Below are 18482 nucleotides of genomic sequence, written 5' to 3' on the forward strand. Positions count from 1 at the left end.
CACCACTAGGGCTTGTGGAGAAGAAATGACTGCATAAAGAATGGCAAAATTTGCAAGACCAAACTCCAGCCAAATATGATGAGAGCAGAAAAATATTTTTGGAGCACATTTAGATAAACTCAAGTTTAGTCAGATTAATGATAGGGCACATTTAAAAACATGTTGACTAAGCATCATTTAAAGGCCCCTTCCAGAAATGTTTTTAAGTTATGCAAAATACTCTGCTATGAAAAACATTATCTTTAACACGGTTTTCTGATAAGAAAAAACTGAAAATGGGCCGGAAGCACATTCACTCAATTCTGCTCTGGCTTCTGACCTGCCTGACACGGCTGATCATGTTAGGTTGACTGGTGAAAGAGCAGTGCGAATGAAGAAACATCAGAGAGATTCAGCCATAAATGTCTGTCAGACTCAGATTTTGATTAAGAGTCTGTGGTGCAACAAAATTATCAACTAGCAGACGTATCAGAATGATCAGTGTAGTTAACATATTTTATTTGTTAATGCTGCTTGTTGTTAGACATCAATTTTGAGAGACCAATGAATTGTGATAGAAAAGAATCATCTGAAATCCCACTGAACAATTCAGATTAATTATCAGTTTGACACTAACCATAGGTTATTGGAGGCTCGTCTGGTTGCAGGTTCAAAATTGACCAGCGACATGTCACACCCGCCAGCCTCATATAAGGAGGGCGTGAGCTTTCCTGAAACAAAAAAACAACAAGAGAGAGAGGAAACAAAGTCAGTCGGCGGAAATCACAAGCAAAGAGTTCGTCTGTGGGAATAATTTCATTAAATTACATGGTTACATGCAGGGAATTAGATGGCTTTGGTCATATTACTGTGTTCATTTGAGCTAATGGGGATCATTGAGTGAATGTGTCTCCTCCCAAAGAGGCCATGAGCAAGTCTGTCATTTCCTTCAACAGCAGTCACGTTGTTCACATTGTACTTCTGTTGCTTCAGTGCAGCTTTATTGTAATTTATCCTGCAATGAGGTATGAAAGCAGGATGGAAATGTAGTCGTCATTAAGCTCAACAGGATGTCAACTAAAACATGAGAGAAAGGATTATTTCAAGTCCACACACCATCTTTGCACACACTGCATAGTTGAATATAAATTTATCTTTTTTACTTCTCTTACAATGGTATTTTTTCATTCCCAAACTAAGTGCTTATGAGTATTGCCAGAAAAAGCTTAAATAGATTCCTAAAACATTGCGTTATTCCTAACAGTCCAGGAGGAATACATAAAAGTTGCCATGGCAACACTGCTTCAGTTCAGGTTAATGAAAACCTCAACTGCGATCCAAACTCCTTGTGTTGTTCGTGTTTTTAATAGTTTGGTTGTTAAAAATGCTGGGAAAGAATGAGAAAAAGAAGAAAGCAGGCAAAGCTGGAATAAGGTGGGGAGCTGTTGATACATAAATAAGCCAAGAGAAAATATGATGCACGGTAAGAATGTAGAACCCAAAAGTATTTTCCAGTGTGAATCCAAAACTAAAACTAAAAATGTATCCAACGTCTCAAAACACTCATTTCTAGTTTGCTAATGAATAAATGAAGCATATTCCCTTTTCGTACCTAAGGATAAGCATACAACTAAAATGAACTTTCAGGAATTCCTTAGAGCTTTGAAATGTACTGGATAAAAGGATATTTATTCAAGGATATCTTATAAGGACATGAACCAAGTTAAATTTGTGCAATGCATTTTTCCCCCTCAAGAGAACGACATATTTAAGATATTTAAGAACCTTTGTGCAACTGTGCACTGGTGTTCAGACATCAGGGCTGCTTATAAGCTCAGTAAGTAGTAAAATCATGTGCAGTTAGACAAGAATTATTAGTGCTCCGAGATGACAAGCACAGACACAGACACTCAAACCACCAAGTTTCCCATAATAGCCATCTGCTCGGGGTCAAATTATAAGTAGAAGCAGTAATCCATTTACCAGCAGTTCAGGGGAGGGACATAAAACAGCTCTTTCTATCTACAATCATTGACATGATAAGGATATCAGTGAAGCATGTTTATGTATCAGCATCAACAGCAATCTGTAACACTTTGTTGTCAACAGTGGGGGTTGGATTGCTGTGACCAAAGGGTAACATCCAAGTGAGGTCAAGTATTGGCTACAGACACAATCACAGACAGCGATAAATGGAGCATGGATAATTGCGCTCGGCTTTGACCGATAGCGTCAGTCCACCGACCGTGGATAATAGTGCTCTGCTATGACTGACTGCAACAGTCATATTCGAGACAAGCTCTCTTCAAGCAATTCCAAAATATCAAAGCCACTGCAGCAATCTAACCAAAGCATTGAAAACCAGAACAATACTGCCAAACACTATAAAATGATGGATTCACATCTCCACAAACAAGCAAGCCAACTCTCTTCCATGGGAAATTCCTTCATCTTAACATGTCAGCTCTCTTCATGCGCTCCCTACCGAAATCATCCTGCAAGCTGGTAGCGCCAACAGTTGAGGCCTTGTCCTGAGAACCCTCCAGGTGTGTGCTTCCATTCCTGGCCAGCAGGGAGGCGCTTGCGCTCAGCACGGTAACCTGGGACGGGGTTCTGGATGGCTGACTTTTCACCTGGGAAGTAGAAGGCTGGGAGGCCTGGCTGAGAGCCTCCTGAAGACTGTTGGAGGAGAAGGGAGAAGGGGAGGAAATGAGAAGTGGTGGAGGTCAGAGGGGTACTGTTGATATTCAACATCATCACAGGGAGAGGAAGTGGTAACTTTACAGTAGGGGGATTTTAGGTGGTGTGATGCAGATGCTGGTTGTCATAGTGGAGGTCCCCAACTCCAGGGCAAAACTGGCTCCCAACAGGTGTTAAGTTTGGTGTTGTACATTATGGCTAATATCTGATACAAATTTGGGTAAGGGTGTGTTTTGTTACATTGAGTGTAAAATATATAAATGTTATATTTAGAAAGCCTTTTCTAAAACTTCTAAAAGTTATAAATCCAAGTAGTGCAGCTGCAGATTAGAGCCCGACAGATAGATTAGTTGACAGATATTATGGCCGATATTTTCGTATCCAAGACTTATTGGTATTGGTGTATATGCTGTCTGATATGTGCCGTTATTAAACCTTTTCTGACACAATATATAATGCAGAAAACGTTGCTTACCGTGATTTAGAAATTGTTTATTCTTTTTAAGTCAGCATGTGACTGAAACTGAACAGTAATTATGTTTATTTAGCTCTCTGTCTTATTCCGATTTATCCTTTATTTTCTCAGTTATCGTTTGAAGAATTGGCTTACAATGTTAGATATTATTTAATAAAAGTTTTATGTTTGAGAATGTAGCTGGTGATCAGTGCACAATCCACATAAAAAAGTATTTGTATTTTCATTCCAGCTCAAAAAATGATGATATCGGATGATGATATATACCATATCTGTTATTGATGAATTTACCACCTCTAAAATCAGTATCAGCATCAGTCTCAAAAATCCCACATCGGTCGGCTCTACTGCAGATTTTAGATTGAGATCATTCTCAGTAATGCCAAAAAACTATACCAATAGTAGATGACTTAAGTTTGTTTAAATTAAGAGTACTTTCATTAATTATACAAGGATGAAACTATTTGAAAAAAAAACACTAAGATGCCTTGTTCACTACTTAGAAAGTCAAAAAAGTGTGACAGGGCAGGATGGGGGATCACTGGAAGAGGGAACGATTTAGCATTTTGCAAGTTTATTGACCCCTGGCAGGCTGTATACTTGTTTTCCTTACTTAACATTTTTCTAGGCTCAGCATTTAGAAATGTGACCTTGCTAGATAGATGCAGGAAAACACAGTCCTGGCTAGAGGTGAATAGCTGTTGGCAGTAGTACAACAAAACTGGAGGAGTTATACAGACCCCAGGACCTGATGTGTATATATCCACAGAAAAATACAGGTGGGACGTAAACATTTCACATATATTTGTAACTAACAGTGATTAAAATGTCTCTTTAAATACAGTAATAGTCTTTTTTTAGGCATCTCTTGGGGGCTTTATGCTTTGCTAATTTGACAGGAAGTACACACAGGTTGTTCCCATGAGAGGACCTGTGACCTTCCCGTTAGGACATGGCCTCTCTAATCAGGCTGCAACCTTGGGTGTGACAGATCATTTAAAGTATTCTGCTGGGCATTGGTCAGTCGTTCCAAGTCACTCAAGTTTTCAAGGTTGGAGCCTATTTTAAGTTACAAATTGGTCTGATACGTGTACAGGAACAGCTAGGGATTGTCATAATTAAAAACAACAAAAACACTGTATTTTCCTTCAGGGACCGACTTAAACCTTTGATTTTCAAAAATGATCAATATCATCCTTATCTCCTTTCTAAGAAAGGTCGCTTAAAAGGGCAAAGCGATGTGATACAGCAGGACGTCTATGTGTTTTATTGAACAAATCATTCAGAGTTCTGAGAGCAGACCATCTGTCAGCCAAGTAGATTAGTCAGGCCTTGTGCCTTTGAGATTGGAAGGACTCCATTCTTTGATCCAGGCTCAAAATGTGAAATTTAAAAAGGATTAGATCGTGTGATAACAGGATGAAAAGAGTGAAGTCTTGAGAAAAGGAGGACGAAAGGCATCACATGCAGAGTGGAGACACCAATCCAATGATGGATGACGTCTTGCTTGATGTCATGCAGAAGACGCAAATTGGGGGCTGATGTGGGGAAGGAGAGAGCGCCACCTGGTAGCATGCTCATACCAGGCAACACAACGACAGAAACAATTCCCTGCTCCATGCACGGCGTACCTGAGAGGAGATCCAATGAGAGAGGTGGGTGGGGTGGGGTTACTCCCTGCGTTGTGTCGCCGCCGAACAGCCTGCCGACGAAACGTGCTACGTTCACGCCGAAATATGACCGTCTCCTCGCTCCCCGGGGCTGTCATGGTGAGAGACATCATTGGCCAGTCAGACTGGATGTGTTTTCCTTTTTTGAGAGCTTTATGTGGACACTAGTATCAGGTGATATTTCCATATGTTATGCTGAATGGCAGCTACTTTAAAAAAAACATAATAACAAAAGTTACAACATCTGCTGCTTGAACTTATAGATTCATCAAGAGTTTCCCTCAGAGCAACCATTTAATAACGAGAAGTCCACTGAGGACAACATGACTGACAAAACACTGGAACACAAATGCCCCCGAATAGTCTTACAACAATAGTGGAACATAAGTATGAAGTGACACGTTTTCCAAAGTAGATTGAAGACTGAATTTGCCCAAGATCCTTTTGAGTTCAGTGCATTAAAGCAAGACAATGCAACTTCTAGAAGACATAATGACACATTCTTCCTCTAAGAAATTGGGTTCAGAAGTAATAAGTACAAAAATGATAATTATGATTCATCTGGTAACACTGGACTAGACTGGTAGACTGACCAAACTTAAATATCGTCACCTTCTTAAAATAATGGCAAAAAAATGGCAAATTTTTTGTGCCTAAATCATCTCCTCAGGATGCTGACCACTAGTTTTTTTATATTTTCTGAAAAAAATTACTGAGGTCATTATCCTAATAGGGTGTCGATATGGATTTTTCCTTCCACAGCTGTACTTGGCAAACTTTAAGATACTGCTGCATAACTGCTGAGTCAGTCTGCTGACTTTATAACTCTTCTCTGCATGTGCTTCTGTTATTCCACATTTTAGCACCACTCATCATGCTGTCTTTGTGACTTGTGGCCACAGTGGCTAGTGTTCGGCTAAAGTAACAGCTAAAGTAACATATAATGCTTCTAATTGTATTATTTTAATTTCAAAAAACATTTAAAGGTTCATGCTTAAATACAGTGCAACAGTAGCACAAAGAGAGGAAATGTTGTTCTGCACTTGAACGGAAATTTCAAAGAACATACAGGCTGTAGCATTGTTGTCAAAGAGGCCAGTATTTCATTTTAGCATGTTATCTTAATCTCTCACAACACAGTGGCTAGTTTGTGATTGAATACCATTTTACATATTGCTACTTTAAATGCAGTAAAATGACTCGGCAAACTCTAGCTAGAAAAAGCCAACAATAACACTGGATGTAGGTCAGTACAACAAGTCAGGCTGTAGTGGCAAAACCCTCAGGTGCATTAAACTGGGCAAGGGGAGCTTACTTAGAATTTCAAAACTATTCATTTGTATGAGAAAAATGCATTATGTATTTACTAACAAGACAGGTTCGCTGCAATGATAATAATACCAAGTGCAAGCAGAGTGCTATACAAATATTTTCAGTCCTGCAAATACCCACCAATACCCACAACTTTAAGTCTAGTTAAAGAAAGTTTTCACCAACCAAAAGCTCACTAAATTCTACTGCCATTAAATGCCCTTATATGAAACCGACTGTGACCTTGATGGCTCAGAGTCAGGTGAATACAAATCCAGGCAGCAGGACTCAAACACTAATAATGCAATCTTTCCAGGCAGCAGTTGACATGCACAGGCATATTCTACCCCTCAAATTGTATATCCCAGGAGGTGAACACTCGAAAAAGCCTAGAAACAATCAACAGCAACATTGTGAAAAATGTCCACAACACATAGAAGCCAAAGAAAACGAACCAAGAAATGAAGAATGCGGGGCAGGGAGTGTCTATGGCACTCGGTGTGTATGACACTAATAAGAGAGCTGCTGTTTGTCTAACCTCAGCACAAAGCACACACTGTGCCGTCATACTAATGGTGATCTACACAAGGAACACGATGCTTGGGTCAGAATTGTCACTCCATGGAAACTCACCATGGTTACACTGAATGAGCAAGGCAGACAACGTCTCATATGCAGACACACACGCACACTCAAGCAATAATGAAGAAAGCCTAATGTCTGGAGAACTACACCCAAAACACTCAATTTTGTCAGTTCTATCCTTATGCTCCTTTGCATAAGCCAGAAAGCATCTATCCAATAAAGTGAGCAGCAGCGTGGTTTCCAGTTAAAGTATGTCCAATATCCAAGCATATATATTGTGTCTAAGACCATTTCAGTACAATACAGTTCTGTTGATGTTTCACACAACAGAGTACATATATAAACAAGTGGATTTAACAGCTCCATTAACTATGTATAGGGTTAAACACAACACTTCTTGATGAATTTCATACAACATAAAATGTGGACGAGTCATCAAACACTTGTCGTAAATCAGAGAGAATGCAATGTGTACAGTATGTTAGAGCGCTGTGTGTGGTACATACCCCGCAGGGAAGCAGCAGTGGCATCCTGAGGCTCAGTGAAAGCTGCCTGATTGGGCAGACTGTTTCTGGAGCGGGTCACTGACTCCAGCTGGGAGGCCCGACCCAGCAGGGATGCCGCATCCAGGACTTCCCCTTCTTTGGCTTCCAGGTCCGACTTGGAGGTGGTAAGGGGCCGGGGCCCGGCTGGGGCTCCTAGGCGGCTGGGATCGTTAAGGCAGGCAGCCGTACCACTGTCCAAACTCAACACTCTGGCATGTGTTTTGGCACTGCCTGTGCTGGGGGTACGGCGGGAGGTGCGCCGCTTCCCTTCGCTTCGCACTCCTGCCTCAGATCCTGCCGCAGCTTTCGCTGTGGAGGAGGAGGAGGCTGCGGTGTGCTTGGCTTTCAGGGCCCTGTAGCAGCCCTCTGGTGAGTGGCAGGAGCGGGAGGTGGTGCTAGATGAGCTGTCTGTGCTTAGGTGGTGGGTGGAGTGGAGACTGGAGGCACAACTGAGTTCACTCTGATCGCTGGAGTCCTCATCTCCACCCCCAGTAAACACAGCACTACAAGGCTTGGCCATTCCACGTATAGACATGTAGTCCCGGTGACGGCTGGCATCGAAGCTGCTTGCCCTTTTCTTGCCAGTCCGCCGGCGTCCACTGCGCCCTGTTGACAGGGAGGAAGTCCTTTGAACATTGTTGGCTGACTTTGGTTGACTGTCGTCTTTCGCCTGCTCCTGCTCGGTGGCAGCTACACCTGTCGAGCCATCGGCATTGGTCCTGATGCCAGGCTCTTCCTGGCACCTGCCAGGTTCTACCAGCTCTTGGGTTGCAGAGGACGGCGTGTCAGCAGGTTGTTTAGCAGTCAGCTCATTGGCGTGAGGGTTTTTATTCGCCTCCCTAGAGGGAAGGTTGCTGAGACCTCGAGAGCTAATACTGCCGAGGCTTGAAGTCCTGCCGTCTGCGGGAGCAGATACAGCATCTCCTCTGTCCCGCGCACGCTCATCCCCTGAAAGTGAGAGCAGACTCTCCACATGTGTGGAGCTGGTCTGTTCACTGTGAAAGCTGCTGACAGTGCTGTTGGTGTCTCTGTCTGTGCCACTGCAGTAGCTCTCAGTGGAGCCACTACTGCGAGTACTCAAGCTCCTCAAGCTATCAGCACTGCGCTCTCCTCCCTGGGACTTTCCTGCTCCACTGGAGCCTTTCCCACCACCACCACCCACCTCCACCTGGTAAAGTCCTGAGCTACCCTCCCCTGCCTCCCTGGAGGCCGAACGGGCTACTCTGCGTGATTCTTTGTGCCTGTAACACTCTATTCCCGAGGTGGAGGGCACAGCTTGGTCCTGCTGGTACAGCCGCTCGGCCGCCTCTCTGCCACAAATCCCTGGCCTGTGTGGTCTGGCGGTCTCCAGCTCACACACGGGGTCGAGGCCGCCTCTCCGGGGCGGAGGGTACAGAGCAAAGTCTGGTAGACACGGGTCAGGGAAAGCAGAACCCGCCGAGCTAGAGGTCCGAGGCAGGCCCCGAGAACGGAGCTCCTTCCTGTAGCTCTGAGATTGCATGGATGCATGAGTGGCCACCTCTGTGTCACACGAGGAGTGTGACAGGCTGAAGTGATAAGCAGCAGAATTACAGAGATCAGCAGGCTCCCTGGACAGCTCCGAAGGACACAAGGAGGTTGACGGCTGCAAGGACGCGAAGGAGTCATTGGGAACAAGGCAGTACATCTTTGCGTCTGATAGCAAATCTAAATGGACAGAAAGAAAAGAAACATGAAGGACGGTGCTGACATGTCACAGCCAGCAACATGAGACAGCTTCTTGTTATTATGATAATGGCATGTATATTTACCGTGATCATGGCTGCAGCTCTCAACAAGAGTCAAACTAATGTCATCTGAAGTCTTTCCCACATCTCCTGCGAAGATAGGAAGAAAGCAATTAAGTGATGACATGTTTAATCAATTATTAATACATTCACTAACCCTGGGCACCCACACATAACTGGTGAAACAGATACCCCTGCCACAGAATCACCACTTCTCCAAGTGCTCCAACTTTTATACCTGGAACCACCAAATATTTTGAGCTCTTCTAAATAGATTCATTGAGTGCGCCGGTGGCTGTGCGAGATAACTTTTGAACAAAGACGCGACTGTTCCTCAAATGGTCTTACTTGGTGATACTTTCTGGGAGTTTGTGACGGACAGTCTGACTAGATGAAATCCTTGAAGGGAAGAAGATTAAAAAACTAAACCCCAGCAGAGCCCTTGTCCCACTTCCGACCACTTCCTGTCATCACAAACTGCCAGCTAATTAGAATGGCATCGAACAGACTTGCTGAATTATTCAGACGACGCAGCCGCCTCGCTCTAACACTCAGTACAATGATCCCAAAGCAAAGCTACAAGTTCATTTATTGTCTTCTTCTCGGTTTTCCAATAAAGACTTCCTGGAAAAGGACTCCCATGCTGGGTCTCAACACTGTATTGCATGATTTTTTTTTGTTCTAACTCGGCAGTGGCTGTCTAAAGCTGCCTCGTCTTAGTGTGACTGCTGAGGTCACCGTTATGCCGAGTCAGCCTACATCTCCTGAGCAGCTGGGGTGATCATGGTCGGGGATGTGGTGATCCCGCAGAAAAGAAAATGCATCACAGGGTCACAGAGAAGACAGTGAAAGTGAAGGGTAATGTGCTTGTAAGAGGTCAGTACTTACACAGACACAGAGGACAATGATTTGGCAAATGATTTAAGTATACATGACAAGGTAGTCATAGTTACCTTTGGCTACTGTTGCTCTTCCATGTGCGGATGCGATCTGAAATTTAAACAAAAAGATGAGTCAAGCCATTTGCCTTTGAAAAAAAAAACATTGGCAGGACATCAAAAGCAGCAAATTTCTGAAGTAAAATGTCCATGAAGGCAAATTGACAAAGTGTGTGATGATTAAAGAATACAGCATCTAGAAAAGAGGACGCCGTGCGTGTATAACAAACAGCTGGAGCTTCTATCATCGCAGAGAAAAAGTTTTGGCTTCCCTTCCAACTCTGTACGCAGCAGCTGAGCAGAACATGCCGGATGATTAGCGACTCAAGGACACACAGTACAAAGACGGAGAGCGCGGCACCCATGGGGATTCAGAGGTTAAATATATCTCACAAATTAAAATGGCTAAATAACTTTGAATATTTAAGGAGATATCGGCTGACAGCAAGCTGTGTGAGGATCATACCTAATGAAAAGACCCACAAACACACACAGCTCCGTCCTCTGGTCCAGCAACTAAACTAAACTCGGTGTTTGTGTACACCAGATGGGTTTCAGTACATACAACACTAAAATGAAAGGAGGTTTAAAAGCGGCCAGGACTCTGCAGTTGACACACTTATTCGTGGGAAGATAAAAGATTTTTCCCGTGAAGCGGTAGTTTACTGATCATTCAGCGCTTGTAACACAAGCACTGATAAAGTGGTGTTTTGAACAAGTCAAGACACAGTTTGCATCAAAGGTAAACACATTTGCTCAACACTGCATAATTTGAAGAACAGCATGTACAAAAAACATCTGAAACTACATCACTATCTCATGTTTGTTTTGCTTGATTAATTTCAGTATGTTTCAACCTATACTATATGTTTATCCATGTTTTTGTGACTAATGGGGACGACAGTTTTTGAAATTGGTCAAGTATTGAGAAAGCGCAGCAGTGAGCAGCTGTAAAACGAGCTTTAATGAAATAGCAAATTTCAATTCATGTCCAACAAAGTGCTTGTATTTGCTGCTGAGAGGCTCGGATTGATGTTAGAGGGGTCCGACAACAACATCGAAAGTTTTTTGTTCTGAAATCTCGCAAAATGAAATGTGAGTGAGAGTTGGATAGGAGTGGCAGGAAGAGTTTGTTTGGGTACAGAGAGCGTAGCTTAGTGTCATCTAAAAGGTTTTCAATAAATACAAGAATATGTGTTTACACATTTCCAAATTCTGCCAACAAAATGTTGAGCAACACTTTGCACAGCTTTCATCGAATATCTTTGTTGGATACAAAGATGGAGATTGTGGCTAGTTGTGCTACAAATGGATCCATAAACTGCACCTTTAATTAAGTAAGTTAACTGTTATGACCGAGCAACTACTGCCAGCCAAAAAAGAGGGAAAAATGAAATACCAAAGCACATTTTCCTAATGAAAAATGCTGTTCCAAGAGTAAGAAAACCTGCTGCAGATAGAGCAGAGGTAAGCTAGTTTATTAACTCAAGTTACTGTGTTATCATCAGTACATAGGAAAGCATGGCAGGATAACGGCCATTGTAGCTCATTTTGCAGCTGCTGACACCAGCACTCTTGTTAAACACTAGACCAATTTCTAAAAATTGTTGTCCCCATGAATATGGAGTGCCTAGTGTTCTAGGCACTCAAAATGTCAGCCTCAATCATCAGTTTGAGTCTTCACGGACAGGTGCAGTGTCGCACAACTGTAATTTTTCTATCAAACACCCCACAATTCAGAGCACTATATTTCAAGATTATTAACAGAAAGTATTGGACAGTACATATCATGGATTCTGTTTTAGGGCACTATAATGCTACATCTGACCCTCAATTTGGTCTGAAAAATGTCAGAATATGGTGAGTTGGGGGGCAGCCTGTCCTGTCCTGTTGAATCTGCTTCAATGTTTCTATTCATCTATTTTATATATTGTCTCTTTGCCTTGTTCTGTTATTTACTTAATCATTTTCTTTTTCTATACTAATTTTCTATGTACTGTTCCATCAACCTGCCCAGGGACTACAGGTGGAAAATAGCAATCTGCTAGAACCTGGCACAATGCATATTCTCTTGTTGTACAAGATTAATGTCTTATTGTGCGCTGTCCCTGTCTTGAAATAAATAAATTACAATTATTAATATTTGTTATGTTCAGATGGGTCAAAGGTAAAAAGAATTCCTTACATTTTTTGACACTTTTGATTAATTGACATTGATCATCCATGACTTCTGAGCTATATCAAATATGGAGAATTTTCCCCAATACAGACTACAAAAACATAAACCAGTACATTGACGGTAAATACCCTGTTGGCCTGAATATTAGATTAGAGTTTTTCCCCAGGAAATTACGTTACAAAAAAAATGGGTTATCTTACACTGTATGTTCAAGGAAAAGAAAATATGTCCTCGGGCATTGGGTGGGTCTGATAATCATCATTGTCTTTTCATCTTATATTCAGCCTGGTACGGTATGCACTGCTTACCTGCTGGTGAGACTCTAACCCGATATAGGAGTTCCTGGAGCTGCAGTCCACTGGTGGAGTCTCTTGCCTGATGAAATCTGCCATCTCAATACCCCCTCCAGGGTCCCTGCACAGACACACAAACACATGCATACACTTTTATTACCAGCACAGACACAAATCTGATCGGATGGTACAGACTGAAAAGCGCCATCCATCCTGTTAAGATGATGTCTCTGTTATAAGTCATTAATATCAGGACACCTGACTCAAATAACAGCAAAACAAAGCATTTAACTTTATTAAACAGGCCTGTATTTAATATCCTTTCCATGGGTTTTGAAAATCAACTGAAGTCATAAAAACAGATGAAAGCATCCATGCAGATTTTCTCCCGGCCTATATTTAGCCCGGACGTGCTTGTTTAACCAGTCGGTATGTCGAAACAAACAACTTGCCAGGGATTGTCTATAAATCATTTCCATATGCCAAAAATGTTTCATAACGGGTCAAACCACAACACAAACACTCCAAATAAACGAACTACAACGCGTAGAGCGGATGAGCGGAGACTGGAAAAAGCACCAGTGAGGGGAAAAAGAGTGGGTGGTGGTGCGAAAAACACCTTAATCAACTTCAGCTCGGCTCGTCTGCTTTACTGTAAACTCAAACAACCTGGAATGTAGCTCCAGATGTGTGGGCAAAGCTGCGACTGCGTCTGCCCCTGTGGTCGAGAGCGCTCATTCTTCTTGTTGCCTTTTCCCTCTCTCAGCGTCCTGCTAAGCACTCCCTCTGGAATGTGAATATGAGTCACTTCTTCGAGTCATGGGCAGTAAAAGGCTGGAACCTCACTGGCTTTTGTTCCTTCTGAATGAAAGCTTAACCTTTTCATTAAAAAAGACCAAATCCTGGCACCCAGAGCTTTGGAACATTACAGTACTTGTTATTTGATGATAACTGATGACGTGATCAATGTAAATTACACTTTCAGCTTGTGAAATTCATTAATAGCTGCTAATGTTATTGTTTAACCATGCTAAACGTAGTCCTCGCACTAATGAGCTCATTAATTACCCTAATCAAAGCAATAATTAGCACATAATTCACTGTCAACATATTTGGCTTTAAAACATATGGGTTTCAAGCTGAATTTTTGTTCAAATTCAATGATTGAAGAGATATTAATTTATGGAGTAAGACGATCCAAAATCTAGTCCGATCATTATAAGTCATAAAACAAGTTTTGTCGTGTAATGTAATAAGGCAATATTATGTGTCTAGACATACACACACACTTGGGCATAAAACACACAAATACAATTCTTGCACCATGGCATCAGAGCAGAATCTAAAAAGCTGAGAGTAAATGGAAAAACCAGCTGCATGTTGGGTAAAGAGAATGCTGACAACTGAAAGAGAAATTAACTTAAAGCTCAGAGACGTGCGAGGCAGCTGGTGCTCCATGACTGTCTTTAAGAATAAATAAATAAACTAAACTAAAATAATAAATAAACTTCAACTTCATCATATGAAAGAAGAAGACCGAAGGCATCCATTGGTAGCAACCATGTTATGATATCTTGTCTGAAAGGAGGCTAAATAATGACCCAATATAGGTTACATTTTGGTGAAGGAAAAACTGGCATGGTCATTTTAACTGGAATCTCTTGACCTTTGACCTCCAGATATTTTTATTAAATTGGGTTCTACAGGTAACCACAAGTCTCCCCTTTTCAGAAATGCCCACTTTATGGTAAACCAATGCGGCTTTGGGCCTTAAACACGCAGGACTTTGCATGCAGCATGATTGTGTTAGTTTTCCCTGCTCTAAAAATGGGTTATTTGAATATTTCTGCATAGTGGGGTCCCTAAACAGTGCAGGAATTGCATAAATTGGGTATAACTGGAACACAGAGGCTCTTGTGGATTAAATAAGCTCAACTGCATTCACGTGTATTAACACGAGTCCTCATAGCAGCATTTTATTGTTGTGAGAGCACTTTTTGAACCTTGACCTCATTGTATAGAATGACCTGTTGTGACCTCTAGGATAATCACAGCCTCATGAAACTTAACAAAATCAAACTAAAGGCCAGAGGACGCATGGCTTTCCTAAATATATTGACAATAAGGGGGTGATGCAATCACCTAAATATTCAATTATTGCAGAAATCTCCAAATGTCAAAAGTGTTTGATACCAAATCACAGCATGGATGTTGGAGGTACATTTGACTTTTGACATTTTTCTGAAATCTTGTTGGTTAATAGTTATATTTGACATCAAATCTGTATAACAAATGGTGCCACCCCAAAAGTTGCTTCAACAATTTATGAGATATGTGAGCATGAGAATGATCATCATATACCATATCCATCATAATGTTCCAAACCTTTATACACTATAAACCTTCAAACTTTGAATAGCCCAATGTTTATTACAGATTTATGACTAGAAAAAAACTGACAGTTCTGTTGCATCTCTAATTAATCTTCAGGTTCCCAGCCTTCAGATGATGGATACCACTTTTATGTAGCATCTACTGTTGACCTGCTATCTCCCTCTAACAATCAGTCCTTCCCTATGGTGACTGTAGCGCACCAAGAAACACAGAAACACTCCATCGAAAAATTACTGCTGGCAAAATAACATGAATGTAAACAATGGAAGTTTTAAACGATTCAAAACAAAACAAGAAAATGGCTTTGAAAATAGTTTATCAGGGAGGAAATACATTGTCTTTTAGGCCTCAAGGACACAAACAATGTGTTTTTTTGGTGAGAAGCTCAGGATGTAAACAGAAACAATGTTTCCAAGAAAACTCCAACGGGCAACTTAAATCTGCTTATATAGATGAGACCAGCTCTCAATGTCAAGCAATAATCTTGTGAGGCATTTAAAAGCTGGAGTGCAAAACTTAAACATATAAAGAAACATCCGCTAAATTAAAGCCCTTACCAAAACATTCACACAATGCTGATTAAACCTGGTTCGGCTAGGGAAAGCACCCAGTATTTCGCAATATATCAGATGTGTCTAGTGTCTGGTGTCTGTGGTGACTTTCCTGCGCTGGTGTGCCAGAATGTACTTAGTGCTCTTGAACAGGTCTGTATTTTTAAAATACTAGTGCAGTGCTCATTCTCAATGTGTTTGTTCAGAATAAAAAAAAATTGATAATTTCAAATTAATTTTCCCAGGTTGCCCTGGTTTCATAGTTTGAACTCGGCCTAAAACTACTGCAGCATTTCATACCTCTCTCTCTGCAGGTGTCTCTAAATAAATGTAAAAGTAGCAAAAATAAAAATCTTTACTTTCCCCATCACTGCTGCTGTCAGAGCTGTGCTCAATTTTCCCTATCTGGAAACCTTTAAAGTGATATATTGATCTCCCTACAGCAACCTGTGTCTTCTTACCACCCGAGGACTAGACCTTTGACCTCTGCTCCAGATTACATCACCTTTAAACGACACCACAACCACACTCCACGTGACTCTTCACCACGATTGATGGGGAAGCATGACGTCTTCCACCTAATACACAATACTCCTACACAGTCTTTCCTGTGTCTGCCTCATCATCTGAGCAGTTTAGTCACACTCCTGGAGCGTCTTTGTCCTACATCTCGTCCACCACTGGGCTGGCAGAGACGTGAACTTACCCCGGGCCGTTGCTGTCCTCCCGACGAGTGATACCGCCATCGTTAGCCCCCTCAGTGCCACCTCTGCTGCCCTGACTATCCTTGGCCTTTTGCTCCACCACCTCCCCCTCATCCAGGGCATGGTGGAGGCGGTAGTTCACCGTCTTCAGCAGCAGGAACATGGCAGCGATAACACCACAGTAGATTCCCACTATCACCATGGTTGGCTGCAGGGCCTGGGATTTAAAAAAAGAAGCACAAGTTCATTTAGGGTATCAGATCTTGTAGAGGAAACAGGATGATGCTAACCGGATATTTTATATTATTATTCATTTCAAGGGCCAAGGAGTGATATAACATATCATTAGAATTGTTCAATACTATTTTGTTCTCCTTGAAAATGAAAATAAAGACGTGTTTTAAAAAAAAAAGAGGAGATACAAATGAGACAGCAGGTAGGTCAATTAATAATGTCTTGCTGAAGGACATTCAGTCATGAAAAGGGACAGTTGACTGAAACATATGAACTGAATCCAAGTTATCTCCTCTAAACACGACCAAATGAAAGATTAAATACATTATTGCACCAACTGTCACATTTATTTTTGACATACACTTGCTGTATTTTAAAAACTACTGCGCTGACTCATCCATTTAATGTCTCTTACAATTGTGAAGCTGCAGAGGAAGTGGGCTTTCACCAAGCACCTGTAATGTTTACCACAAGGTGTCTGAGCTCCATCTTCTGCGTCTCTGTTGTCCTTGAGATATCCCCCTGCTGCATCTGTTTGCAGTTCTAACAAACAGCAGCAGCACCACCACTGAAACCTGTGGCCCGATATAAACCACAGAGCTGACCAACGTATTTCCACTCCAGGAATAGAACGGAAACCACAAACCGATTTGAAACATCGGCTTCTCAATATAGAAGTTAGTATGCTTAGCAAACAGTCATTTCCTGACCTGGATACATTCATAGAGATGTATTTACAAAAAAGAACATAATGATTCACTGGCAACTTGTTCTGTAGCCTATCAAGAGTCTGGATTTTTTTGACCTATAAATAACATGCACATGTGGATTATTATTTATACTGATGTGTCAAGTCCTTAGACAGACAAGAGGGCGAGCTACCACTGTGCAAAAGTAAACACAGAGCAGACAAACAAAGACACCGTGTGGCAAATGAACTGAGCAAACAGCAGCCAGTCCATGCAGTGTGTTTCTTGGACATTAGAGTTTCCAGATTACTGTTACATCCCTGTCAGCTGTGCTCTTGCAGTCACAGCTGGTAGCTTCTGAAAACTGGTGATACCGCAAATCACTACCGACAGGAGGAAAACAACTAGATAAAAGGGGGGTGGGGGAATTAAATTCACTGATTACATCCTGGCCACAGTGTAATCGACTGTTAATGTCCTAACGGATCTTAACTGCAATGCTGTGATAAACACAGAATTTAAACAAAAGAGCATTCTGGTCCAATCTATTTGGTGGATGGTACACTCAAGGGGGCAGCCATTTAAAGCTTATTTTGTCTTTTTTTTGTCCTCTAAATGAGGTTTATCTACGTGTAATTCCGACAAGCTTTTGGTTTTATAAAATATTTTGCGTGTTGTGAATATATTCCGTTTCGTTTGGTTAGTTTAAATGAGACGTTACATTGTCTCCGCTCCAGATAATAGACTGAGACCAACCGTGGCAGCGAACCTAACGGACACTTGGTTTGGCAACTTACGGAGTCAACAGTCAAGACAAAAACACAAATAAAGGGATAGTAAACGGGTTAAAAAAGCAACACGGCTCACCATGTAAAGTGTGAAGGGGAAACATAGCAGAAACAGCCAGATGTAGAGATGTAAAGCGTTGACGAATGTATTCTGATCGGGGTCGTAGTACCAGCCGCCTGTGACTGAAGCCCAGACCCCCTGCCTCAGGATCTGCAGAGTCTGCGACCCCATGGTGGTTTATCCCCTCCGACCAATCCGAGCGGAACCGACCGACGGAACAACCGGGGTGACACGCTGGCTAGTCGTCGTTAAACATGACAAACGGTGCTCTGTTTTCAGACAGTGGCCTGAGAATCCCCTCTGCAGCCATCTTCTGTGCTGCTAGCCAGCCAGCTGGGGCACTGTTCTCAGTCCTCCACCGAGGAGACTCCTATCCCACCACGCCCTGCGAGAAACTTCTTCTTCGTGGCATCCGTACGTAGTAGCCATGGAAGCAGCTACGGGCAGCAGCTACTGTAGAAAAGCAATACTATTTCATCAATTTCATGATACAGTTAGCCAAATGGCATATCCATAAATGTCATTACGTTAATCAAAAACCTTCTTCTTCTTCTTCTACCTAATCAAAAATCTTTCTTGTCTTTGAAAATAAAACCAAACAATATATTAACCGAAAGAAA

General features: G+C 41.9%; 1 protein-coding gene across 2 annotated transcripts in view; it reads right to left on the reverse strand.

Moving 5' to 3' along the window:
* Nucleotides 1-18237, reverse strand: part of pcnx1 (pecanex 1) — a 41882-nt gene extending 23645 nt beyond the window's left edge. For both annotated transcript variants that reach the window (XM_059352952.1, XM_059352951.1), the window contains exons 1-9: nucleotides 17881-18237; nucleotides 16093-16307; nucleotides 12457-12562; nucleotides 9985-10021; nucleotides 9056-9121; nucleotides 7227-8951; nucleotides 4786-4915; nucleotides 2465-2658; nucleotides 617-710 (exon numbers count right to left, since the gene is read on the reverse strand). In XM_059352952.1, the coding sequence (XP_059208935.1) occupies nucleotides 617-710; nucleotides 2465-2658; nucleotides 4786-4915; nucleotides 7227-8951; nucleotides 9056-9121; nucleotides 9985-10021; nucleotides 12457-12562; nucleotides 16093-16307; nucleotides 17881-18033 (2720 nt within the window). In that variant the 5' untranslated portion in view covers nucleotides 18034-18237. The remainder of the gene's footprint in view (nucleotides 1-616; nucleotides 711-2464; nucleotides 2659-4785; nucleotides 4916-7226; nucleotides 8952-9055; nucleotides 9122-9984; nucleotides 10022-12456; nucleotides 12563-16092; nucleotides 16308-17880) is intronic.
* Nucleotides 18238-18482: the final 245 nt, after the last annotated feature.

The sequence above is a fragment of the Centropristis striata genome, chromosome 16 (genome assembly GCF_030273125.1).
Source record: "Centropristis striata isolate RG_2023a ecotype Rhode Island chromosome 16, C.striata_1.0, whole genome shotgun sequence".
NCBI classification, from domain to species: Eukaryota; Metazoa; Chordata; class Actinopteri; order Perciformes; family Serranidae; genus Centropristis; species Centropristis striata.